General features: G+C 56.9%; 4 protein-coding genes and 4 non-coding genes across 9 annotated transcripts; 1 reads left to right on the top strand and 7 right to left on the bottom strand.

The window, feature by feature from the left end:
• Nucleotides 1-243: 243 nt before the first annotated feature.
• On the bottom strand, nt 244-6389 carry TRAF4 (TNF receptor associated factor 4). Of its 2 annotated transcripts, XM_023653114.2 has the most exons (8): nt 5504-5656; nt 3068-3119; nt 2576-2702; nt 2377-2481; nt 2145-2306; nt 1894-2055; nt 1658-1813; nt 244-1382 (listed from the first exon to the last, which is right to left on the bottom strand). In XM_023653114.2, exons 2-8 carry the CDS (start codon nt 3073-3075, stop codon nt 750-752), a joined length of 1353 nt encoding a protein of 450 aa, XP_023508882.1. In that variant the 5' UTR covers nt 3076-3119; nt 5504-5656; the 3' UTR covers nt 244-749. The 2 variants fall into 2 exon arrangements, with proteins under 2 accessions (XP_023508882.1, XP_023508881.1); XM_023653113.2 differs by lacking the exons at nt 2576-2702; nt 5504-5656 and adding an exon at nt 6116-6389.
• A 503-nt stretch (nt 6390-6892) lies between these two features.
• On the bottom strand, nt 6893-15652 carry NEK8 (NIMA related kinase 8). Its single transcript, XM_001504179.5, has 15 exons — nt 15531-15652; nt 13424-13629; nt 12952-13184; nt 12581-12712; nt 11871-12079; nt 11628-11707; nt 11363-11544; nt 11112-11262; nt 10636-10712; nt 10200-10317; nt 9375-9525; nt 8971-9134; nt 8652-8810; nt 8308-8466; nt 6893-7905 (listed from the first exon to the last, which is right to left on the bottom strand). Exons 1-15 carry the CDS (start codon nt 15575-15577, stop codon nt 7877-7879), a joined length of 2097 nt encoding a protein of 698 aa, XP_001504229.2. The 5' UTR covers nt 15578-15652; the 3' UTR covers nt 6893-7876.
• Nucleotides 15653-18040: 2388 nt separating this feature from the next.
• TLCD1 (TLC domain containing 1) lies at nt 18041-19903 on the top strand. Its single transcript, XM_001504176.6, has 4 exons — nt 18041-18432; nt 18734-18816; nt 18913-18995; nt 19376-19903. The coding sequence occupies exons 1-4, from the start codon at nt 18239-18241 to the stop codon at nt 19757-19759; spliced, it is 744 nt and encodes a 247-aa protein (XP_001504226.1). The 5' UTR covers nt 18041-18238; the 3' UTR covers nt 19760-19903.
• A 456-nt stretch (nt 19904-20359) lies between these two features.
• RPL23A (ribosomal protein L23a) lies at nt 20360-25315 on the bottom strand. Its single transcript, XM_001504171.6, has 5 exons — nt 23618-25315; nt 22807-22990; nt 21245-21421; nt 20653-20722; nt 20360-20421 (listed from the first exon to the last, which is right to left on the bottom strand). Exons 1-5 carry the CDS (start codon nt 23697-23699, stop codon nt 20407-20409), a joined length of 528 nt encoding a protein of 175 aa, XP_001504221.2. The 5' UTR covers nt 23700-25315; the 3' UTR covers nt 20360-20406.
• LOC111775839 (small nucleolar RNA Z17) lies at nt 20539-20610 on the bottom strand. Its single transcript, XR_002811818.1, has one exon. It is a non-coding gene; the product is annotated as a small nucleolar RNA Z17 (small nucleolar RNA).
• On the bottom strand, nt 20799-20863 carry LOC111775835 (small nucleolar RNA SNORD42). The gene has a single exon (XR_002811814.1). It is a non-coding gene; the product is annotated as a small nucleolar RNA SNORD42 (small nucleolar RNA).
• LOC111775838 (small nucleolar RNA Z17) lies at nt 21496-21567 on the bottom strand. The gene has a single exon (XR_002811817.1). It is a non-coding gene; the product is annotated as a small nucleolar RNA Z17 (small nucleolar RNA).
• On the bottom strand, nt 23079-23145 carry LOC111775834 (small nucleolar RNA SNORD42). Its single transcript, XR_002811813.1, has one exon. It is a non-coding gene; the product is annotated as a small nucleolar RNA SNORD42 (small nucleolar RNA).
• Nucleotides 25316-25761: the final 446 nt, after the last annotated feature.

Here is a 25761-nt window from a genome sequence, read left to right as displayed (position 1 = left end):
AGCCTTGTAAAATGTCCAGAGCCTGCACCTCCAGGAACTAGCCACCAGAGGGCAGGGCAGAAAACCATCTTGCACACAAAGCCTAATGCAGTTCCCCTTTGTCCACTAGGGGGAGACCCAGCAGAGCAGCTGGATCCTGGGGCCACAGCGGCAGCAGCCCGTCTCTGACTGGTCCCTTACTTCACAAGGAACCCAGCCTTCCAGGGCCTTAACCAACCCAGATGATTCAGGCTGGAAGCAAGCTAATAAATACAATTCAGGATTTATTAAAAATCAGGACTCCCCTGCTGTGCCCTCCTGGCACTAAGTAAATAAATAACCAGAGGGGGCACAGCTGGGGACAGGGGAAGCGAAATCACATCTCAAGACAGATGCAACTACCCCCTCACTTTCCCAACTCCCCCTCCCCCCTATGGCTCTTGGGACATAGCACCAGCAGGCACCTCAGTCCCCGGTAGTGTGGCCGTGGGCACCAAGGCATGTCTGCCCTGCCCAGGAGAGGAGACAGGCCCTGGGATCACTTGTTTCCAAGCCCTTGATGACCCCAAGACCTCCTCCTCCCAAGGGCCAGGGCTGAAGCACCAATAGGAGGCACCTGAGGGTGGTAAAGAAGGGGGAAAGGGAAAAGGGGTAACAGAACCCAGGCAGCAGAAGCAGCTGAAAGGGGGTCCAGCCCCCTCTCCAGGTTCAACCAGTGCCTCACAGGAGGTCATGTCCCATCCCCCTTTCTGCTGGAGCCCCATCTGCATTCAGCTGAGGATCTTTCGGGGCAATTCAACAGAGGCACGGATGAAGACTGCATCATCCCGCACATAGTTTCGCTTGCGGATATCCTGGTGGGAGATGAACTTGGGGTAACCAAAGCCCAGAGAACTCTCATCCAGGGAGCCCCTCCAAGTGCCTGGTTTTTGGAAATTCTTCCAGTTTGGGTCGGGGTGAAAGGTCTCAGTGACATGCTGTGGCTTAGCCAGCCCGGGGTCGCTCTGATCCAGCAGGGAGAAGGTTACACGGCGGGCAAAGGGCCACTCAAGGAGATTGTCAAAGGCACCTGGCAGCACGCGAATGTAGAGGGAGAGGTGTGTACCCTCACCACTGCCGTTGCCATTGAGAAATGCAGACACCTGCAGCTTGTAGCCATACTTATGTGTGTAAAAGGCCGGGCTGAAGCACTCGAGGTTGGGCTTGGCTTTGGCCTCCTGCAGCCGTCGCCCATAGCTGCCAATCTTCCAGATGAGCACACCATCACTGCCCACCGATAGCTCCTCCAGCTCTCGCCGCAGCTCCTGCAGCTCCTGCCGCTGCCGGCTCACAAGGGCACACATCATGGCCAGATGTGGTTTCACGCTCTCCTCCACGTGCCGTGCCATTGCCAGCTTAGGGCACTGTTGGCAAAGCCCCAGGCCATGGGGGAAGGGAGGAGAGTTATCAGCGGGGGCAGGTCCAGAGGACAGGAGAGGGGAGGAATGGGTAGAGGGTGGTAGGCACCCAGCTCTGAATGAGGAAGATAGAGGGCACTAGGAGGAGGCTGGAGCTGGCCAGCAGGGGGAAGGACCGAAGGCTTCAGAGCAGCACAGCAGGAACCACCAAGGGCCTAGTCTATGTCTGAGGCTTCCAGGACCAAGAAGGGGACTGAGAGGAAGGAGGAGGGGCATCTCACCCTGTGCTTGCAGCCAGAGTCTTTGAATGGACATAGCACCAGGGCAGTGCTACAGCTGTCCTTCAGATGGCCCGGCAGGTCCTCCCGAGCCACAGTGCCCACACCACACTGGTTGGGGCAGGGCACAGGCAGCCTCGGACACTGGTACTGGTGGCTCTAGGGCCGCAGAGGCAGAGAGAGAGCAGTCAGTAGTCTGACTCCCAGCTAGCTACCCCACCACTAAGGAAGGGCCTCACCTGGATGGTGTCAAAGACGAACTCCTTGGCGCAGTAGGTGCAAGGCTGGGTGCGCTTGGGGCACTCAGAGGTGGCATGCTGGGCCAGCAGCCGCCGCATCATGCGGGCACCACACTTGTTCTCACAGTAGACACTCTCTTGGGGGCACATGCCCTCGTGGCTCTGTGGAAATGCCAAAGGCGTTGAGTTAAGGGCTCCCTAGGCTCCCAGGTGCCCCAATCTCCCTCTACCCTCAGTCAGGCCCCACTCACCTCAAAGGCCTCCCCACTGAAGTCACAGCCACAAAACTCACACTTGAGGCGCCGCTTGGGGCAGTCGTGCTGCAAGTGTGCAGGCAGATCCCGGCGGCTCAGCTTGGTGGGGCAGCGATTGGGGCAGGGGACTACATTGAAGCTGCAGGTATTCAGGTGGCCCTGGTGCGAAGGGTGCAGTTAGTGCCTGCCAAGGGAGAGGCAGTCCTCCCCGTCCCCACCAGAGCCTCACCTGTAGGTGACGAAGTGGCCCGCTCCAGCGGCAGCCCTCCTCACTGTGGATGCAGCGAATAGGCAGGCCCAGTACCTGCACCTCCAGCTCTGGGTCTGGGTAGATCTGGAGGCAGGGATGAGGGGAAATGGTCAGGGTCAGAGCCTGCTACAGTCCTCAATTCCCACCCCCTCAACCCCCCAGGGTAGGCTAGCTCTACCTTAGAGCCAGTAACACCGTCTCTTGGGCTATATTCCCCTCTGTGTCCAGGAATAAAGGGCACAGTGGATAGTATCTGCTCCAATGCTGGATTCCAGGGTCCCCAACATGCCTGCACATGACACTCCCTTTGGAGTGGCAACCAATCAGCCTGTTCAGTCCCAGGCAACCCCCACACCCTCTGCTTCCTTCTCCCCAGTAGAGGGGTCCCGGCCCTCAGCCACAGGTCTGGCCTGTTACGCAAAGGGGAGGGGAGCACTTCTTGTGGGCACAGAGCAGCTCTGTGCACCTCCACAGGCTGGGCATTGTGCCTGCCCTCTAGGGTAAACAGGGGCCTCATTTGCAAACTTGCCTGGGGGGAAGGAACAGGCCACCTTTGTGGGGGTGCAGGATTCCGCAGCACTGTGTTGACATTGGCTCTGAGCCCACAGCTCCAGCCTCCACCAAGGGCAATAGCCTGTACCTGGGCCTCTGCCTGGCCCTGTGGACTCACCTTGGCATAGTCCAGAGGAAGTTGGTCCTCAGGGCATTTGAAGACTCCTTCACTGTGGAGGGGGAGGGGAGAGGGTCAAGGCTCCACACCATGGGAAGAGAGACCCCTGGGCCTCACCTCCTCAACCAGGGCAGCCTGCCTCCTTCACTCACCAGACCGGTTCCCAGCCAGCCCCACCTGAGAGGGCAAGCAGAGGCCTGAGGGTATGCACTTCCCCAGGACCCCAGAAGAACGCAGCTCTCATCCTGAGGAGGGGGGTTCTGGGCCCAGTGGAGACACAGACAGCTGCCTCAGACAGCATTTGGCCAACAGGTGGCAGCTGGCACCCCTCCCCCAGGATGGCAGCTGGACTGGGAAAGGAACAGGCTGCCGGGCCACTGCCTGCCCCCCAGGTTAGTTTTCATTGGCTGGCTGGGCTAAAAGCTGATGGGGGAGGGTGAACAGGGATGGGCTGAGATTAAGTATCAGCGCCGTCTAGCCCCCATAAGGGTACCCAGCCAAGAACCCAGGGCAAAGGTCAGCTTGGGGCCACCTTACTCCATCCCTTCCCTCCTCCTATGAGGGTGTGTCTCCTAAAGCAAAGAGGAAGAGCGGCTCACTCCAAGGCACTGTGTTTACAGTCTCATCCAGTCCTCACCGCCTGCCTCTGAGAAGGGGCTTGAATGTCCCCAACTTGCAGATGAAAGAACTGAGGTTTACAGGTAAAGCAGCCGCTGGGTATGTCTGTCTGATTCTACAGCTCGGACAAGTTGTACTACACTGTACAGCACACAGAAGAGAGGCTAGGGCAAGAAAAACTGTCCAGACAAGCACAGCCAAGACCCTGTCACTGCACGGCATGCAGCTGAAGCCTGTCGACCCAGCCCATGGCCCTCTCTCTCTTCCAGCAATCCCCCACCAGGCTGTTAGCACCTCAGGAAGCTGCTGGCATGCCTCCTTCCACCAACATGGCCTTGCTGACCCTAGCCAGGACTAGTCACACATGCCTGGCATTGACTAAGCAGGGCAAGGGCTCACCCAACAGGACTGAAGGCCCTCAGGCATGGCATTTCTGGCAGGTCTGAGTCAAGTAGGTGGGAGGGAGGTAGGGATCAAGGCGGAAGCAGAGGCCACATGGCAGCCTTACCCGTGATGGCACTTTGTAGGACCCGGGCAGGCCATGCCCCAGGTGCCCAAAGGATTTCTCACCCACCTCCTTCCCTTGACCCCACTACCACCACTGGCCATGCGGCCAATGCCAAGAATACGTGCCCAGGCACTGAAGAGGTGTGCCCATGCCCACGGGGCAAACAGCCTTCCTGGACCAACCTGAGTAATAGCCCTGGCAGGAGTGGGGAAAGAAGGGTGGCCCATGGGGGAGGGGGGTCGGCTTGGCTGCTTCAGGAATGTGCTGACTTAGAGGTTTTGGAGACAGGGAGGGGACTGAGGCAAGTCCCCAGGCTTCAGGCAGATTAGCCTGAAGCAGCTTGGGGCCCAGCCAGGGCAAAGGCTCCTCCAGAGCTATGGACACCCTTGCTCGTAGGGTTGGGGGCCGTGGTGAGGGGCAGAGCACGTCCCACCACCTCTTCTCTCCGGAGGACTCAGCAACACAGCTCAGGAGCTAAAGGAGAGAGGGGCAGAGACTGCTCCAGGCGGTGCAATGGAGGCCCAGACCCAGGGGAGAAGACAGGATGGGGGGAGGGGGCCGTGGAGAGGAAGAGGGGATTTCCGGGAGGGGGAGGGGCAGAAGCAGCAGAGAAGGTGGAGAGAAACGGGCTGACAGCCCCTCCCCCGCTCCATCCCGGAGGTAGTCAGGGTGGGTCAGCTGGGGGAGGTGGGGGGGGTGAGGGACGGGACTCAGCTGGACTCATCTGGAAACCAGAGGGCCGGCGACGGGCCCTGGAGAAGACAATGGGACTGTGTGTCTTTGGGGGAGTGAGTCTGGGTGTACACTGGAGGGAGGGAGGAGGGAGGAGGGAAAAGGAGGAGGGGGCAGCACAGCAGCTAGTGCTGGAGCATATGTGAGGGCAGAGCCGGCCCCAGCTGCGGGGAACAGAAAACAAAGGGCCTGCTGAGATTTCCGCCAGCCTAGGGGCTGCGCAGGACGGAGGGAGGGAGCACTGCAGGCAGGAGCCCCCGGGTGCCCCCGACCTGCGCCCCTCGATCCCCTCAGCAAACAGCCTCCTGACAGGGCAGTGGCTCAGCCGGCCTTCCCTGTGCTCTCGGGGCACGACCTCCCCGGGAGTGGGGGCTCCCTCACCCGGGCCTAGCAGCCCCTAGCGCGGGCAGGAGATTCAAGACACTACAGGGTGCCCAAAATTCAACGGAGGCCCAAGAACCACGGGGCGACCTGGGTCCTGAGGGCAGGGGCGTTCAGTAACACCCAGGGTGCGACCCCTTCCCTAAATTTATAGACCACCCGCGGTATTCAAGTCCCCCAGGGATGGGGACACCCACAGGGTTCCTGCTTCAGGGGAGATCTGGAGCGTCACAGTCCTCCCTCTATTGTGTGACCACAAGCAGCCCGGGCTGAAATCCCAGTTAAGCCTTTCAGTAATTGTGTGACCACTGGCAAGTCGCAGCCTTTCTCTGAATCTCTTGTTTCATCATCTGTGAAATGGGAGAACAATAGCGGCCGTTCTCGGAATGTTCCAAGAACCAGAAGAGGTTAGACGGGTGAGAACTCCGGAGTCTTAAGGTGCTACGCGGGACAGAGGGTTTAGAGGGCTGTCCTACTCTTCCCAGAAGGGTTCAAAGTTCAAGGCTGAGGCCGCGCTCGCGCTCAGGTGAGGGGGCAGGGCCGGCCCCGGGTTAGGAAGGGCGGCTTTCCACCGCCCCCCGCAGGGAGGCTCTGAATTCCTCCCTCCCGGCGCGGGAGCCGATGGCACCCGGGACCCTACGGACGAGCGCTGGGGTCCTCCCTCGGGGCCTGACGTCACCGCCGCCCCGTGACGTCACGGCGGGCGCCCCTGAGATCACGGGCCGCCGCGCAGACAAAGGCCCGGCGAGCCCCGGCCGGACCCCTCCCGGGCGGCGCCCCCCCGGCCGCCCCGCGCCCCCGGGCCGCACCTGAGGAACTCCTGCAGGCAGGTGTCGCAGAAGCGGTGGCCGCAGGTAGAAACCTGCACGGGCTCGCGCATGGGCTTCCCGCACAGCGGGCACAGCAGCCGCCGCTTGGGCTTCTCCAGGAACTTGTAGTCGAAGCCGGGCATGGCGGGCGGGCACGGGCGAGCGGGGCCGGGCACACGGCGGCCCCACAGCCCGCGCCTCGCTCCGGCCGCGCTCCGGCTCCAGGCGGCGCCGACTGACGGCCGTGGCCCGCGCCCCGCCCGCCCGCCGGAAGAGGGGCGGGGCCGCGCCCTCGCGGTCCTAGTGCTCGCCGTCGGCCCCGCCCACCTCGCGAGCTCGAGGGTTCGGGTCGGCTGACGGCCAGGCTCGCCCCCTACACGGAGCAGGGGCTCCTCTTTCCCCTTGGGAAGAGAGCTCGGGGGCCCTGACCCTGGATGGGGTGGGGGACCCCGGGGGACGGGCCGGGTCGGGCCGCGCCACAAAGCTTCGCTTCTCCAGAGTCAACAGGTCCGTCTCGGGGGCCACGTATCGCCCAGGAGCCTGGGGCTCCAGCTTCCAGGTGCTACGCAGCTGAAGCCTGGCAACCAGTTCCGGGAGCCCGGCTGGGGCGGGGAGGCCAGGCTAGGCTCTGGGCCAGAGGAACCTCGGCCCCAGCCTGAGGCTGCGCCCACATTCCTCCCTCGATCGCGGTCGCGGCCCTGCAGCCGAGATCGGGCCCAGCCCAGCCCTGGGAGCCTGGCCGCCGCCCCCATCCCTGAAGAGACCACACTCTAGGCAGGCAGCTGATGTTTTTATTGGTGCTACTTCCCAGTTATCTGAGAAACTGGTCTGGTCAGGCCAGCTACCTACCCTTTCTCCCAACCTGCTTTGGGGCAATGGCGTGGGGTGAGGGGCAACCTTCAGCAGAAGCCCTCTCCGCAGTACACTGCAGGCCGATGCACTTCCCCAGGGAGAGAGGCACTCAGAAGTTGTGCAAATCCCTGCCTCAGGATATAGAAGTGGGGGCGGGTGGCAGGCTCCCTTGGACTGCCCTGCCCCGGGCAGTGCAGAAGCTAGGCCAGGCTAGGCCGCCAGAATGGCCAGTCCAGGCAGGCCCAGGCTTGCCCTGCTCCAAAGCACTGAGCTGCTCCCACACTGGGCACCAGAGACTTATTTTCTAACTGGGCTGGAGGAAGGGGCAGAGTCTGAGTGGAGCCACAGCCACCTCCAGCCTTTTTCTGCCAAGGTTCTGGAGACCAGCATGCTTCCAAAGATTAAGTCTGGCTTCCAACTCTAGCCAGGCTGGACCCTGGGAACACCGACTTAAGAGGAGAAGGAGGGGCTGGCCGATGGCACAGCAGTTAAGTTCACACATCCCACTTTGGCAGCCCGGGGTTTGCCAGTTCGGATCCCGGGTGCGGACATGGCACCGCCTGGCAAGCGTCCCACATATAAAGTAGAGGAAGATGGGCACAGATGTTAGCGCAGGGCCAATCTTCCTCAACAAAAAGAGGAGGATTGGCAGCAGGTGTTAGCTCAGGGCTAATCTTCCTCAGAACAAAAACAAAGAGGAGAAGGAGTGGGGAGAGAAAAGAGAGGTGTTGGGGGAATAGGATGGGTTGAGTTTTAAATATCCAGGGCCAAAAGCAGAGCTTCACTCGTTCTTATGTCCCCACAATCCAGAGGGCTGGTGGGGACAGTCATGCCTCAGGCACCTGCACCTTTGAAGAACATTCAGAAGAGAAGCAATATCAGGGTGGTCTGGAGGTGTATCCAGGTGCCTCAGGGGGGGACTGGCTCATCTGTGACAGCTGGAGAGTAGAAAAGAGAAACGCCTGCAGCCTCCCAGAGGGCAGTGCCTCCAGCAAGCATCATCCACCCCTGCTCCCACTCCTACTCCCACACTGGGCCCTGGACTCTGGACCCTGCCAGGCCAGAAACAGGAGTTCTAACTAAATTGGACTTGGGGGCGGGAGGAGAAAGAATGCCTTTGGGCCCTGGGAAGCAGTGGAGGCAGCATTTCCGCGAGGCCCAAGAAGCACTCACCCTTGCCCACCCCGGCAGGAAGTTTTACCCCCACAGCTTCTGCTTTCATGTATTTGGGGCTGAAGATGCTTTTAGTGATTTGGGCTGTGACCACCCAGATGGGAGTGTGGGCAGGGGCCAGCTGAGTTAACCCCTGTGTGGGTGAGGTGGGAAAAGTTGTAACTCACGACGAACAGCCAAGAGAGTATTTCCATGGCAACAGGAGACAGAAGTCACTGTGTAGGGGTGTGTCTCATCCAGCTGCACTGGCCGAGGGAGTCCAGCGTCCTCATCCCTCCTTCCCAGTCGACCTCGGGCCCCTTTACCCCAAGAGTACACTTCACCTTCTGCCAAAGAGAATCCCAAGGAGGGAAATGGGAGGAGGACATAGCTTAGTAAGCAGCTACCCCCCTGGGTTGCCATAGCAGCCCCAATACGAGGTTGCTGAGTTCAGCAGCCCTGAGCAAGATAACCCCCCGTTGCCCATGGGCCTGCCCACACCCTATCTGCCCCCATAGCACCCAGTAATCACCTGCCCCAATGGCTACAGTGAAGGCATCCCCACAGGCCACCATCGCTATCTTGATGCCCTGGAGGCCTTGGACTCGACAAGGTGCCCGGCTGACCCGGCGAGCACTGGTACCCAACTGCCCATGCTGATTGCTGCCAAAAGTGTAGCAGTCACCGGAAGCTATAGGGGAGGAGAGAGGAAAGGAAGGAAGGGGCCTCAGCTGAGGTTCCAAGTGGTTCCTGTGTGGGTGAGGTGGGAAAAGTTGTAACTCACGACGAGAGAGTTACAGTGAGTGAGGAGGAGAGTCCAGCTCTGCCTCCTGTGCCCAGGTCCTACTCACTGGTCACAGCAGCCGAATGAGCAGTGCCAAGGTCCACACTCAGCAAGGCCTCCTGGTCCAGGGGTGCAGAACCTAGTGGTGTGAAGCTCAGGGCCTCCTCCACTTGCTGGTGGGGGGCAGGCTCCTCCCCTAGGGAGAAGTGGTCCAGGCCCAGCTTGTTGAACCTGAAAGCAGAGCCAGAAGCCAAGTCCAACTGAGACAGTTTGTTATAGACTATCCTGCCCCCACCTATCTTTCGGCAGGAGCTGGTGCACCAGGGGACAGATCCTACGGTGAGTTAACCCCACAGCACCCTCAGCCCCCCTCAGTTCTGCTCTCTGGTGGGACGTGGGCAATGACAGATGGAGCATTAGCAGCCAGAGAGGGTGAGGGGGCAGGATAGTCATCCTGGTGCACCTATTTACCTGTTGCTCCCACAGGCCAGGGCTCGGCCAGGCACAGTGAGGATCATGGAGGAGTCAATGCCACATACAACTCGCTGGGCTTCCTGTCCTAGGGGCATGGGCACCTGCTGGGGGCAGCTGTGGGACTCCCTGGTGCCTAGTCCCAGCCGGCCTACAAGGAGAAACCGGGATGGGGCTAGTTTGAACTTTGGGGTTGGTGATTCCAGGATGAGAAGGACCCACGGAAAGGAAGTAACAGCACGAGTGAAGGCTGTTGCCTCAGCCTGAAATGCCCACCCTTGGCCCCTGTGCAGGTCAAAATCCTACTTGTCCTTTAGGCCCTGTTCAGATGCCACCTCTGTCTCCCCCAGGTGCAGTCCCTTGCCATTGCTTGGTATCCCACACCTGTGGACTTTGGGTGGAGCCCTGATGCTGTCTCTCCTCTATCATGCATGCTGGAGATGTGTCATCCCTTCTCCCACTAGCCTGAGTCCTCCAAGAGGACAGGAACCCCATCTAAGTCATCTTTAGTTTCAATGCCCAGCCTGATGCCTGATCCAGAGAGGGCTGCAATAAATATTGCTGGATGAATGAAATCTCCCTCATTATGTCATCAGCACCTGAAGGAAGTGACATTTTATTCATCTTGTCTCAGCACCAAGCACAAAGTGGGCACATAATGGGTGTCCAGTAATGGTTTGTTGAATGAATAAATGAATGGAATCGGAGAGAAGAGAGGAAGGAGAGAATAGGCCATGGGGTGGAAGGTGCATATGAAGGGGAACAAATCACGGCTGGGAGTGCTGTGACACAGAGCCAGAGGCTGGAACAGGGTGAAGAGCTTACCGCCATCTCCACGGCCCCAGGCAAACAGTTCTCGCTCAGTGGACAGGGCCAGCACATGAGAAGCCCCGCAGGCCACCTGCACCATCTCATAGCCCAGCAGGGCCTCCACAATAGTGGGCTAGGGAGAAAGAGGAAGCAAGAGGAGACTGTGGGCAAGGGGCCTGGACAAGCTGCTTGGCCTCAGCATTCCCTGTAGGGACAAAGTTGGAGGCTGCAAATTCTCATGTGGTGGCTGTCTCTTTAACTCCCCCACACACACTGCCGCCCCTGAGGAAGTCCCGTCTCTCTGTACTTCCCCTAATGCTCCCCAGAACAGGTGCTAGAGGGACTGTGGCTGCTGGGGATTCCTCTGGCCCCAACCTGGGTGTCAGCTCTCAGATGTGGCCTCGTTGCCATCTTCCCACTTCCTCCTCCCCAAGGTACCTGCAACACTCACCTGGCTGATGTCATTGAGGCTGCCATGGCCTAGGCACCCATTGCTCCCACTGCCAAAGGTCATGATGATGCCTCGGTCTGGGAAGGAGGGCGGTGAGGAAACGGAAAGGACAGAGGTTAGGCTGTTTCTCCAGCAGACCAGTTCAACCTTGGGTTGGGAGAGCAAGAAAAAATTAGTTGGAGGCTAGGGCTGGAAGAATGGGATGGGGGCAGAAAAGGACAGGCGTTTCTCTTCCCAAGCGTGTGACTTTGGACAAGTGACTTAGCTTCCGAGCCTTAGCTTCCAGATCTGTCAAATGGGGATAATATAACTACCTTGCCAGGCCTGTTATGAAGGGTAAAACAGATTAAGTAAAGCCCCTGGTGCTCAATAACTAGTAGAAAGAAGCATTAAGTGAGCAGTGTGTAAATGAGAGGCAATGAGGAAAGTTGTTCTGGAGGACCTTCTCCCCACAGTGTGGTCCCCTGACGACTCACCAGTCAGGCAGGCCGTGAAGAGGTCCCCGCAGGCCACGTGCTTGATGGTCACACCTGACTGGCCCTCCAGGAAACGTGAGATGAACTGGGGCTGCTGCTGCTCCACCGCCCCGGGGAGGAGGGCGCCCCCTCCGGCGCCTAGGGGCGGGGCCTGCCGGAGGGCGGGGGAAGGCATGGGCGGCGCCTGAGCCCCTTACCTCCTGACAGGCGCCCCCTCACTCCATCCAGCTCCCTACCCCCAGCCTGCTCACCTCCCACAGGATGAGGCGCCCAGAGCGCGTGACACCGGCCTTCTGCGTGCGCCCCGCTGCCACCTGGACCACCTCTGTGTTGAGCATTGGCAGTCGCAGCGGGGCGCTGAGCCCACCACCCCACGTGTACACCGACGACAGCGGCGGCGGAATGGCGGGCCGTGCAGGTCCCCGTGGGATACCTGCGAGGACAGTTCATCAGGCCTATTAAACTGGTAGGAATGGCGTGGCGTCTACGGGGACCCAGCGAACGGCCTCAACTTACCCCTGCAGCGGGCACTGGTGGTCCTGCTCCCTGTGCTGCCTGGGGTCAGGGCTGGCCCAGTGGCCAGGGACTTCTCTGCCCTGCTGGACAGATGGGGACCTCAGGACACGAACTCTCCCTGGCATCCCCACACGTAGGAATGGAGGACTTGCCCTAAGCTTCCCTCTGTCCCAGTCTTACTGTGCTCCCACTAGGTGCCCCCCCCCCCGTTGCCCAGGCCCCCTCCCAACTCCCTGCACAGGCCTCCGCATGCGGACACTGCCCAGGTCTGTGTGGAGGTTGAGGAGGGCACGGATGCAGAGGGGCTGTGCCATGATGTGGCTGAGCGGTGGCCGCTGGGCTGGCTCCAGGCTGAGCAGACTCAGGACAAGCTGGCGCAGCTCAGGGCTGTACCGGTCAGAGATGGGTGCGAAGGTGCCGCTCATGATCTTCAGCACCAAGGCTGGCAGGTTCTGTGAAGGCACCAACTTGGGTTGGCCAGAGCCTTGGGCCAGGCTTTTAGGCGGCAGCACCTCCAGCTCCAGCCCCAGCCCCTGGTCTCATGGGGTGGTCAGGGCCCTGCACTCAGGAGCCTTCAGTCTGATGAGGGACTACCAGGATGATAGGGGAGCCGAACTCTGCTTTCCAGAACCTCTGATAGAGGAGCTGCAGCTGTGTCCTCAGAAACCCCAGGTTGTTGCAAAAACTTAAGCCTTGCCCTTAAGAGGGCCCCTAATCTGATGGGAGAGCCCTGCCCTCAGGAGCCCTCAGTTTAAATGGGGGGACCTAAGCCCTACCCTCAGGAACGCATGGTCTGAGGGAAGCCACAGCCCTGCCCTGGGGTAACCCACCAGTCTGGTGAGAGAGACGTGACTCAGCCACAAGAGAAGAAACACAGAAGTGGTTGGGGCTGAGGACTTCAGAGGGGGGGAGCCAGAGTTTTCCCAGTTGTCCCCTTGGGGGTGCTTTCTCACCGCAGCCTCAAAGGCCCTCTTGAGGCTGGCCAACTCGTAGAGGACGCAGCCCAGGGCCCAGATGTCACTCTTCTGGTTGTAGGGCTTGCCCTCACACAGTTCAGGGGAGATGTAGCATGGAGTACCCACCACCTGCAGGAGGGAAGCTGATATTACAGCCCCTGGGGAGGAAGACCAAGGGCTCTGCCCACGGGCCCACTTGAAGACAGTTTTTCCCCAAAGCAGGCAAAAGTGCTTTCTCCTGAAGGACCATCCAGCCAGGGGGTGAGGGGCCAAGGTCCTGGGGGGTAGGGGTGGGGAGATAGGGATGCCGAGTGGGCGTTGGCCCTCAAAACCTCTAGCACCCTTGAGTCCCCTCCATGCCCAGGCACCGTGTAGGCCTTGCTCTTGCTGCTAAGGATCTTGGAGATGCCGAAGTCGCCAATCTTGACGACCATGCGGTGTTTGTCAAGAAGGATGTTTTGGGTCTTGAGGTCCCGGTGCAGGATGAGGTGGGTGTGCACGTGATGCAACGCGAGCAGGATCTGCACAAAGAAGTGCAGGATGGTCTCCTCCTCCAGCAGGGAATTACAGCGCTTTTGGATGAACTCAGCAAGGGTGCCGCCTGCAGCCGTAAGGGACTAGTCAAGACCCAGGCTTTTCAATGCCTGAGACTCTGCTTTTATGAAACTAAAGGCCCAGATGGGGCAAGGGCCTGCCAGTGTCACACAACTGGGGTCAGAACTCTCTACCTCTGACCCTCAGCCAAGCCCATTCCAAGGAGGGAAGCCAGCTGGTCTGTGTCTGCCTGTCCTAGAGGTGAGAGGCCCTTGGAGCCAGGCCAATACAAGGATGCTGGCCCACCTGGTGCATATTCCATGGCGATCATGAGGGCCTTGTCCTCCAGGAAGTTCTCGTAGTACTCAATGACATTGGGGTGGTTGAGCAGCTTGAGGACCTGGCACTCATTTTGGGCTGCCTGCCGCTCTTCCTTGGTCATCTGCTCCACTGGGATCTGCTTGATGATCACCAGCTTTTGGTCGGCTTTGCGCAGGCACAGGTGCACAATCCTGAGGATGCAGAGTACAGGAGTGGGTGCCAGCTGAGCCTCCAGCCACACATCAGGCAGGGCAGACCTGGTGACTGGATGTTCCAGAGGGGAGGGGGAACAGGCACCCAGACTAAGAGGTCATCTAACTAAGTGCACAGAACTCTGAGTTTAGAAATGAGGAGAGCTGACCACAAATTGTGTGTGAGACCTTGAGCAAGTCATTTAACTTATCTGAGACTCAGTTTCACCAGGGGCACAATGAGGTAAAGTTAGTCTTGATCTCTCTAAGTTCCCACAGACTCTGGAGTTAACTGCCTGGGTTCAAATCCTGGCTCCTCCTCTTACTAGTTATCTGGTCTTGGATCCTGTGACATCATCATCTGGAAAATAGACTTGACCTTATAGGGTTGTTGAGTGGATCAAATGAGAAAATGCACTTAGCACAGTGCCTAGTGCATCAAAAATGCTCAATAGGACCCACAACTAAAATATATGCAACTATGTACTGGGGGGATTTGGGGATAAAAAGCAATTTAAAAAAATGCTCAATGAGTGGAAGCCAATCATATCATTTTCTTCCAACTGGTCAGTGTTCATAAAAGCAGGGTTCTTGTTCTTTCTTATTCACTTCTGCATCCCCAGTGCATAGCCTAGTGCATACTCCAGCACATAACAGGAGCTCAATCAGTATCTGCTGAATGAATGGACTATAAGATGGTCCTCTAGGTATCAAATTTGTGTCTCGAGCTCAGCCCTCTCCTCTGAGCCCCAGACTTATCCAACTACCTGCTTTGCATCTCTACCTGAATGACTCGAGAGCATCCTAAATTTTAACAAATTCAAAATAAAACTCTTGATTCCTGTCCCCAAAACCTTTCTTTCCTCAGTATCTTCCATCTCAGTAAATGACACGACCATCCCCAAGTTACTAAAGTCAGACACCTGAAAATCATGCCAGGATCTTTCCTCCATCTCACACTAACCATCAGTAAATCCTGTTTCTACGTCCAAAATATCGTGAACCCACCCATTTCTCTTTGTGATCTCTGCTATAACCCTTGGCCAAATTATCATTTCTTGCCTAAAATATTGCACTAGGCTTCAAAATGGCCCCTTTCACTCTTGTCACCCTCAAATCTAAATTCCACACAGCAGCCAGAGTGACATTTTAAAAATACAAATCATAAAAAGACCATTCGTCTGCTTAAACCTCTTCCCTTTACACTGCAAATAAATTCAATCCCTTAACCTGAGCCTACGAGGCTATAATCTGGTCCCCGCCCTCCGTGATAATCACATTTTATACCCGTCTTTGCCTTGCCCACTACATTCCAACTGCATTAGTCTGGCAGTTTCTTAAATACTCTGAATTCTTTCTCACGTGAGGACCTTCGCATATGCTGTTTCCTCTGCCTGAAAAGCTCTGCCTTCACCTTCAGACTACTCGTCCTCATTCCTCAAGTCTCGGCTTTAAACTTCACGTCTGAGAAGAATTTTCCTTGACCACCCCAAATAAGTACTCCTTGGTGTTGTATAACTGCTTTAACAGTGTCTTGATTGTTGTATAATTTTCCTATAGTCTGTAAGCTCCGAGATAGAAAAGACCACGCCTGTTTTGGTCTTATCTGTACACCCAACACCGAGAGCCTGACGTGTAGAGTTGGCGCTCAACATCTGTTGAATGAATGAATCAGGAATCCAAGAACGCAACTCTGCGGGGGTGCAAAGGCTTGCCGGGGGCGTGACCTCGTTAGAGGCGGAGTCTCCCAGCCAGGACTGGGACCGGAAGCCTGGGCGGGGCTTCCCAGAGTGGGTGCTCACGCCTCGGGGCGGGGCTAGCCGAGCACTGATTTCGCGGTCAGAGTTGGGGTTTATTCTCCATCTCCCCGAGCAATTTCCTCCCCCAGAGCCCTGGCTTACCCGAAGGCACCTCTCCCCACCACTCGGATCCGCTCGTACTTCTCCATCTCATTTCTCAGAGTCACATTTCCGGAATCCCCCACACCCAGGCGCGGCGCGTGCGCGGACCCGCCCACCCTGGGCCACGCCCCCTACGCTGTATGTTAATTGTGGGGCGGAGCAAGTGGAACAAGGTGTTGGTTTTGCCTGGGATCTCTGCCGATTTGCACCATTCCTGCAACCTCTATCCACAGTCTCTTTTCTAGGGTTCAAGGAATGGGGCGATATGCGATTTCTTGGCGCGCTCCGCAATGGCCGGCACGGTACCAGCCACTTTCCACACACGTGGCTGCATCTGGCCCTCGCAAAGCTTCCCTAGACCGGAGGAGTGCCCCGCGCGGGTGGGAAGCGAGGACCGACCTCTCTCTGACCCCCTCTTTGCCCACTAGTGACGCTGTTTGGGAAAGAGGAGCAGATTCTCATTGACATGCAAACAATAAACAGTACCAAAACTGAAAAGAGGGGCCAGCCTGGTGGCGCAGCAGTTAAGTTCGCATGTTTCCCTTCGGAGGCCTGGGGTTCGCAAGTTCGGATCCCGGGTTCGGACATGGACCGCTTGGCAAGCCATGCTGTGGCAGGCGTCCCACATATAAAGTAGAGGAAGATGGGCACGGATGTTAGCTTAGGGCCAGTCTTCCTCAGCAAAAAGAGGAGGATTGGCAGCAGATGTTAGCTCAGGGCTAATCTTGCTCAAAAAAAAAAAAAAAAGAAAGAAAGAAAGAAAGAAAGAAAAAACTGAACCGAAAGCATCACTGCTTTCGGTCTGTGGGGCAGGGAACAGAGTTAGTTTCGTGTTTGCCTAGGGAGGGACCCGGGGAAACCGCTAGCTGTACAAGTTGATTCACCTAGGGAGGACGTGACATGGTCTCCAGGCTGTCCCGACTAGTGAGCACCGCGGTCGTCAACACCCTCAACTACCCGATGCACACACACAACACTGTCGCAGGGTAATCTGCCTTCATAGCTCAACTAGGGCGAACCTCCTTAGGGGAAGGTGGGAGAGAAGTGGACCACTATCTGAGGGTCAGGGGGAGGCCGATATGGGTTTAAGGCTTCTGCCCAGAGGTAGGCTAGTTAGTACGATTGTCTAGGATCTTGACCGGAAGTGAGTTTAATTCCAGGCGTCTCTCTGGAGCTTCTTGCTCCTCGCAAGCCCCATAAAAGCTCAGGTAAGGAGCAGAAGGATGGTCATTAGCTAAGGGATAGCGTCCCTGTTTCGGAGTGGGTGAGGGCTGTGAGGAAAGGGGTGTTTATCTTCTGCTCTCACTCTACCCCTGGAAAGGGTGCCCAAACCTGCCCATGTGGAATGACCACTGGAACGGCCCCATGAGGGCCTCTCGGTCGCTGGCTCCGGCCGGTGTTGGCTGGCGGACAAAGCTGCCCCGTGAGCAAAGGGGAGCACAGAGGCGGAAAGCCGCTCACCCGGGACACTCGTGCTCTCACCTAGAAACCGATCGGGCCTTGGTTGACCCATGAGCCCCACAGGGGTTAATTTGTAACCTTGGAGCCATCGCGGGAGGCAGAGCAAACACCCAAACTGCTTGGCCCCTAGGTCTCTTGCGCCTCAGGCTTCTGGCTTTTCCTGCCTTTCGCAAAACCGCTCACCGCCTTCTCCCCCTACTACTCACTTCCTCTCCTTTACCACCCTGCCGCCCCGTGCCCCCTCGCCCCGGCTCTCAGAAGCTCCTCCGTTCGCCAGAGTCTGGCTAACTCTCCCCTGAAAGCAACCACCTCGTTCCTCTGGAGGCGGGAGGGGATCCCACGCCACAGTGTGGACAGACTGACACCTAGTGGCCGCGACCTGTAACTGCTCCAGGCCACTGCCCTGAAGAGTGAGGATCACCCCGCAGCCTGGGGAAGTCAGCCGGCTTCCCGGCCCCAGCCTCCAGGGAGCCGGAAGAAGAGAGCTGAGACTGTCTGAGGGAGGACCGTGACGGCCGCTCGGTCCCTGGAGCCCAAGAGCGGACTGGGAGGAGGGATGGTGATGGGTTAGTCAACAGTTTCTAGGCACCGACTCGGTGCGGGGCGCGGTAGAGGCAGGTAAACATGTCCGTCTCTGGCTTGAAGAAGCAGCTAGTGATCCAGTGGAGGAACGGGGCCTGGCTAGGGATCGTTGTCCGAGGCGGGGCTCCGACCTGTCCCCAGAACCAGGGTTTAAAGGACGTGGGGGTGTGACAGGAACCGCCCAGCTCTGCCCAGAAAGGCGTTGAGGGCGGAGAGAGAGTTCTCTCAGTACCGCCCAGGTTGGGGAGCCGGTGGCCCCGGGGAAAGTGGGGACGCGGGTTAATAAGGCCAAGCCAGCAAGGCGGGACTCCGTCGGCAGTCGGGAGGCGCCTGGCGCCCCCAGAACAGCCCCTTTTCGCCCGAAGGCTGCGGGAGCCGGGCAGGAGGCCCCCGTGAAAAGGGGCTCGCGCCCTCGGTGCCGGGGAGGCGCCGGAGGGGCGGGGACAGGCGGATGGGGCGGGGCGGGCGGCTGGAGGCGGGGGTAGAGGCCCGCGGGGAGGGCCGGGGAGGAGTGACGGGGCCTAGAGAGCTCCCCGAATACGGTGCGAGGCTGGCGGCCGGCGGAAGAGGCGTCCGGGGTGACTGGCCAGCGAGGGAGCTACGTTCCCTGAACAGCCCGGGGAGCCGCCTAGAGGGCGGACATTCAGACGGCGGGAAGGGCCAGCATGCCCCCCCTGCTGCACCCCGCCCTGCCGCTGCTCCTGGGCGCCACGCTGACCTTCCGGGCTCTCCGGCGCGCGCTCTGTCGCTTGCCCCTGCCCAAGCACGTGCGCGCCGACCCGCTGCGCACCTGGCGCTGGCACAACCTGCTCGTCTCCTTCGCGCATTCCATTGTGTCAGGGACCTGGGCGCTGCTGTGGTGAGTGAAGGCCTGGGGAGTGAAGGTGGCTAGAGGATCCCGCGTTACTCTCCCCATCCCTCACGGACGGGCTGAGGCCACGCAGTCCCACCTGATTCCCTATTTGGAATGCTGTCCAACCAGAAGCGGCAGCGGCCCCAGGGGAGACGGGAGACACCTGGGTTTCAGCCAAGCCCCTCCTCGCTCCCCAGTCAGCCAAAAGCGCGATCCCAGACTCCTCGGGGACTGGCAAGGGTAATAGGGGAGTTGAGGGTCCTTGAGGATGCCGAGATGAGAGCCTGCCCTCTTCCCTCCTTTCTAGTGTATGGCAGGCTCCCGAGATGCTTGTGGAAATTGAGACGGCATGGTCGCTTTCTGGCTATCTGCTCGTTTGCTTCTCCGCGGGTAAGTCTTGCCCAGGAAACATTAAGTCGGTAGGAGGACAGGGCGTAGCTGCTTCTTCAGTCCCCTTCATGATCTGTTCCCCCATCCCTCCCCTAGGGTATTTTATCCACGACACGGTAGACATCGTGGTTAGTCGTCAGGCTCGAGCTTCTTGGGAATACCTCGTCCATCACGTCATGGTATGTGAGAAGCATGGGACGCGGTATAGGCCCGGTGCTAGCAACCTACTCTCAGCCCTGTCTTTCTGAACCTGGGAGGTAAAGACCATCTTTTCTTAACCCCATTCCCATCTTGTGTCCTGCATCTCATGCTAGGATGCTAAGGGTTGACACTGTCTCCGTGCCATTGGCTTACTATTTGAGGCCAGCAATTCATGGCCTTCCTTAGACTGGAAACCCCACCCCCAGAGCCAGAACCTGTGGGCTGGGATCAAAACTTAATCGTGTTGAATCCACTGTAAACTATAGTATTCCAAGAGGAAACGCGAGGATTTTCCAGCCCTCAGTCTGGGAGCCTTGGTGTCTGGGTTCCCTAACCTGGTCTCTCCCTTGTCTTCTAGGCCATGGCTGCCTTCTTTTCAGGCATCTTTTGGCGCAGTTTCGTCGGTGGGGGCGTCCTAACACTGCTGGTGGAGGTCAGCAACATCTTCCTCACCATCCGCATGATGATGAAGATCAACAATGCCCAGGATCTCCTCCTCTACCGGATCAATAAGTATGTCAACTTGGTTATGTACTTTCTCTTCCGCCTGGCCCCTCAGGCCTACCTCACCCATTTCTTCCTGCGTTACGTGGGCCAGATGACCCTTGGCACCTTTCTGCTGGGTGTCCTGCTCATGCTGGATGTCATGATCCTCATCTACTTTTCCCGCCTCCTCCGCTCGGACTTCTGCCCTGAGCGTGTCCCCCGCCGGCAACAGAAAGACAAGTTCTTGACTGAGTGAAAGGCACAGAGCCTGGGACTTGTGGCAAGGAGACAAACACAACCAGGAACAGCCTCCAACAGAAACTGAGAGACAGCCCCAAGTCTGGAGCATCCTCTCCATGTTTCAAGCTTGCGCCCACCATTGAAAACATTAATGAAAGCACTCCTCTGAAGTCCTTGTCCTTTCTTTGTCAAGGAGAGGGGAGCAGACAGACCGGTTGGAGATGATAGATGGGTGTGGGGACATGGTGCCAGCCCCACACTGCCCTGAAAATGAATGCTAATGAAAACCCTGGGTGTTGGTTTCATATAAAGCCTCTTCCAGGGATAAAGGAAGGGGCTCTTATAAAGCTTCTTGCTTGTTCTCTTACCCCTACGAAGGAGGCAAGTTGTAGTTGTGCTAGGACAACTAACCCTAGCCTGGGTCACAAATATCTCTGCTACCTGAGGTCCCACCACCAGGATTATAACAAGTCTGATGAAGTGTCAGGGCCAAGTGTTCCAACACAGTTCATAGACCAAGAGTCTTACCCAAGTCCTATTACTTAGGTGTGTATATACCTCAGTATGGCCTCCTCCCAGCCCAACCAGAAATCAACATAAAGACAAGAAGCATATATATAGTGAAAAAAAACTTGTATTTAGAATTAGCCAGCTGGACTCAGTTTAGATGATCCCAATCTGAAAAACAAAAGGGAGCTTTGTTACTGGGAGCTGCAATGTGAAGATTAAGCTGGAATGTCATGGTTAAAAAGCAAAATGATGGCTCATGGTGAGTGTAGGGCTATTAAGGATAGGGGTACAGTCAGTCAGTTAGGCCTAATCAGCAAAGGTCAGGCTTTGGTCGCTAACATACACATCATTTGCACCCGAGGGGTAGGTGTTAAGGAGTTTGTAGCAAACGAAGCTTACTTTGTTGGCAACATCCAAAGCATCATAGTCAGGAGCCAGTCGAACATATGCCTTCTTCTCTCCATCAGGCCTAGGGTGGAGAAGGAAGCCCTTAGACCCCGCTGCCCCTCACTGCCAGCATAGGCCCCTGCCTCCCCCAGTCTTTTGCGCATCAGTGGTTCCTTTGCTCATGTCATTCTTTTCCAAATAGTGATTTTTCCATCATTTGCGCATAGGGGACTAGGGAAGTCACTAAGCCACAAAGGAAGCCAATTACCTTTTCTGGGAAACACCACAGGACGTTTCAAGACCTAAATTGAGGTAGTCTGACATAAAATTGTATCTCACTTTAGGGCCTGCCTCTACCAGAGCACCAAAATGAGCAAATGAGCACCAAACGCGCAAATTAAGTCCCAGAGGCAGGACAAGCTCAAAAGCCTACACTCTACACATAGAACTAATTACAGCAGGGGCTACTCATTTCTCAAGGCTAGCACACTGTGAAACCACCTTCTGACCCCAAAAGCAGCATCAAGAAATTTCATGCGATTCAGGTTTCTTGGTTCCTGACTGAAGCACCAGCCTCCTCTCCATCCCACAGGGCCCCACTCACCTGATCAGGGTGTTGACCTTGGCCACATCAATGTCATAGAGCTTCTTTACAGCCTGTTTGATCTGATGCTTGTTGGCCTTGACATCCACAATGAACACAAGCGTGTTGTTGTCTTCTATCTTCTTCATGGCTGATTCGGTGGTCAAGGGGAACTTGATGATGGCATAGTGGTCAAGCCTGGGGGAGAGGCAAAATGGGGTCACCTGCCCAGGGTCCAGCAGAAGCAAAGATGGGCCCTCTTTTGGAGCCCAGGTGCATCAGACAACGAGGTAGCTATCATCTTCGTCAGACTTTGGTCGCTGAACAGTGTCATCATCTGCACCCTGAAACCTAGAGACCTGGAGCCTCGGCCTGGGGACAGAACCCTTGTGCATTCTTTCACTTGAAGGGCTTTCATCCTTTAAGTGATTCAAGAATCATCTTTGAGTTCCAAACCCCTTCATTCTTTATTTGACCTCAACGTTTCTGAAGGACAAATTGATGGAAGAAATTTGAGACGTGAGAGGTTAAACAACTTAACCCAAAAGCACAAAGCTAGACTACGGAATCCTGAAACCCAGATTAGGGTTCCAAAGAATGTTGGTGCTTCACTCTGTGGTTGAATAGACCATTTCTGTCCTCTTTGGTTGCTGAAAACTGGCTTGAGGGCTGGCCATCAATTCTTGAGAGCAACTTTTTATTTGCAGCTCAGGTTAAACTTAAAACCAGTGGCTTGAACACACCTATGACACAACATGCCCCCTGAAATTCAGAGAAGCAAGGCTCTATTCCACCGAACACAACCTTCTTGTTTTGAAGCTAGAGGTCAGGTCTCCACCTCTCATCACATTAAATTCTAGGTCCAAATGGGGGTAAAAAGTCTGTCAAGTGCTGTCCTCCATGGACACAACCCTCTCTCCTGCCTTTTTTTTAGGAAGCACAGTGGGAGGACCAGAAACCCATTGGTGGCAACTACTACCCTGGCTCTACTCTAATCTGTGCTCCCTACGGTCAGTTATCAGTAGCATGACACCCAAATACTCAAGTACCCTAACCTTTTGCCCATTTCCTCCTAACCATTCCATGAATGGAAAAATTTGGAAGAGTGATTGAAAAGAAGTTTCCACACACTGTGGCAGGACTTCACTGTCCACTACAGATAAATTAATCTCCTTATCAATCTACAGTCATCCCACATCCTGACCCTCAAGGACTGTTCCCTATAGCAACAGGTGCAACAAGGAACCAACTAAACCTGAACTCCAACACAAAGAACATTTCTCTAAGCCCTACTTTATACTCCCAAGAAAGTGGACTTTAAAACCCTGACCACATATGAAGCACTAATTAACCTAACAATTAACCTTGACAGTGACTCTGGGTTGTTTTACACAATTCCTGCCAATACTGTAAAAACGTCTCCGCTTGTTAAGTAGGGTATTAATGATCTTCTCTCACTCCCATTAGAGAAGCACACTAGGTTTAACATGTTTTTGAGAAGTCGTGCTCTAGGTTTGGTAAGTTTTCACATTACCAACGGAGAATCCCCAAACATCTTTTCATGGGTACGGGGCAGTACTGACTTGTTTCTCCGCGGGGCGCTCTTCCGAGGATACTTGGGTTGCCTTCGGAGCCGCAGTGTCTTGGGCCGTCGGAAGGTGGGTGACGTACGGATCTTCTTTTTTTTGTGGCTCTGGACGCCTTTTAGCACAGCTTTCTTGGCCTTCAAAGCCTTTGCTTTGGCTTCGGCTTTGGGAGGGGCAGGGGCTGAGAGAAGGAAAGAAAATAAGGGTGCGAGATTCAGAAATCGATCACTTCCGGCCTCAAGACCGGTAGTGGGCACCCCAGGCCACACGTGCATCAGCGGTTCCTTTGAAGACATCACAAATTTCAGGTGGTTTAATTTTTTCCATCATGTGCACGATACTGGGAAGAACTTGGAGTAACTCCAGGGATACAAGAAAAACAAAAAGTAACTAACAACGATCGAATGCTTGATACTTGCCAGGATGTGTGCTGATTTAATATATACCATCGCACAGTCACCCTGGAAGGGAACATAGTGCCGTCTAACAAGAAGAAAAAAAAAGAAAGTTGATGGCACTGACTCCTTATAGGTCTGGAGACATGGAGCTCCGGCCTGTAGATGCGTGTAGCTCCCCCGGGCCAATTGTCTGGCTGTCCCCCGCGGGTGGTGCCGGCCGCGCTTGCCTCCCCAACCCCCTTCACTGGAGCCCATGCGGCTGGGCCCACGCGCACCGCAGCGCGGCCGAAACGCAAGGAGCAGCTCCAGAGCAGACACCCCAAGCCTTAGCCTAGCCATCGTCCTCCCAGTTCGCTCGCTCTCCGGGGATCCCAGACCAGCCAGCGGCAGCCCCTAGCCCGAGCACACACCTTCCTTCTTCGCTTTCGGCGCCATCTTCTTGAAAAGGGTTTCCAAGACCCGGTTCCACGGGCTTATAGAGCCAAATCTCATCGAAGACTCGCGATGCTTTTTACTTAAAGATGATTGGATAATTTTGTAGCGCGGCGCCCGCCGGGAATGGTAGTTGGGTTTAATTTCCTCGCGAGAGGAACTACGCAGGCGCCGCCTCCGCTCGTAAGCTGCTAAAGCTTCTTGGGGGTTGTAGTTTTTTGGAGACACGTTTTTATTTGCTGCGGCCCGGCGCCGGATGGGTGAAGCTGGCCACAGCTTCGGTCTGACCCTGAGCGCTTCTCATTTTGAGCAACTTCAAAGAGGATTGCAGTTCCAGGAGATAATAATACTGCAAACTGGAATGAATATGGTTAGAGTGACCCAGGGAAAGTGAAGCAAAATTCTAGAACGTTAGTGCAGAATTTTTCCGGTCCAACTCCCTCAGACGACATCTGTGGAAATTGAGGTCCGGAGAGGGGACGTGACTTATTAATAACAGTGATTTGGTGGCAGAAAAAGTAGAGTCAGGCAGAGGGGAGGAGCAGTGTCAGAGGAGGTAGGAGGCAGCCACATCTGCCCCTGTGACAATTAGATTTCCTGCGTTTCCCCGGTAATACTCTGGAAGAAACTCTACCAATATTCCAAACACACAGCGCGCAGGTTTCTCCAGGATTCGCTAGCTTTTCTTGCGGATAATTTCACTCACAGTCCCCTCCTTTAAGTAGTCTTCGTTACCCTGCCCCAGTCATTTTTGCATCCTCAGATTCAGTTCCCGACACACAGCAAGGTTTAGTCACGCTCAGGTTTGTCAGGTTTGCATCTCTGAGGGTCTGCCTACCCCACCTCCACACGGCCCTTTCTGCCTTTCCCCTCCCCTCTTGGAACGAGATTTCCCCTTTCAAGGTGAGATTTGTTGTGTGCTACCCTCTCTTCTATCCTGCAAAACTGCAAAAAGGAAAAGTTGTCTTTGGTGGGGAGAGATTCCAATGGGATCAAAGCGAAGAACGCCATAACAGAGGGGAGTCCCCACGTCGCGGAGCGGTGGCCTCCCCAAAGGGCTAAGTTCTCGATCCACCTAGCCCTTCTTTATTCTCCATCCAGGGAGGCAGCTTGGTCTTCGGCCTCCCCACCCCTCAATCTACACGACAACCTTGGAGGAAAAGACACCAGACTTTGGACGTCTCTCTCCTTGGTGGGCACCCCGTTCCGACCTTGGCACCCCCTCTGTGCTCCCCTCTCATCCTCCCGGGGCAGAAGGGCGAGCAGGGGCAGACTCTATGAGTCACGTCCTGGGCCTGAAGTTGAGGAGGGAAGCACCGCCTCTCCTAGGGCCCCTTCTCTCCCCCTTTTCCCTCCCGCTGGTTCCTGGCGCAGCCAGATCCTGCGCAGCAGTCACCGATACCCCATCACCGGTTCGCCTGGGTAAGGGTCCCCAAGGAGGCGCAGCTCCGCACAGAGGTGCAGGGGAGAGCGACCTGGGGGATCCCGATCTGGGCTGGTTCCAGCCTGGGTGGGGGTAGTCCTGGTGCCCGCTGAGGCGTCTGGAGGGGGAGCCTGAGCAGCGCAGGGGGAGGAGAAGAAGGGGAGGCCCGGGCGGGCTGCGAGGCCGGGAGTTGCCGGGAGAGGGGCGAGGGGCGGCCCTTCTCCAGGAATTTCCGGGGATCATGTTACAGCGCTGGCGGAGGAAGAGCCCAGTGGGACGCGAGGCCCTGCAACGGACTGGGCCCCTCGCCCCCTCCTTCAGCCGCCCGCGGGCTTCGCAGCGCCGTCCCTGCCCACACTGACCCCGTGTGGCGGGGCCGCTCCGCGCCCCTGGGCCGCTCTGTTATGGTAGGGCCACCTCAACCCCGAGTTGTCGTCGGGTCTCCGCGGCCTCGAGTTATTGTAGGGACGATCCGGCCCCGAGTTATTGTAGGGTCTACGCGGGCCCGGGCCCCCCAAGACGGGACTCCCCGCCCCCATTTGGCGGCAGAGGGGTCTCCTCGCCCCCGAGTCGTCCTCGGGACGCCCCGGGCCCGGGTAATTGTGGGCTCGCCCCGGCCCCGGGTGATTGTCTCATCCCCGTGGCCCGCGGTGGTCGTAGCGTCCCCAAGGCCACGGGCTCCCGTAGACTCCCCGTGGC

Source organism: Equus caballus, chromosome 11 (genome assembly GCF_041296265.1).
Source record: "Equus caballus isolate H_3958 breed thoroughbred chromosome 11, TB-T2T, whole genome shotgun sequence".
In the NCBI taxonomy this organism is placed as follows: Eukaryota; Metazoa; Chordata; class Mammalia; order Perissodactyla; family Equidae; genus Equus; species Equus caballus.
This window is presented reverse-complemented; position numbering and strand designations above follow the sequence as displayed.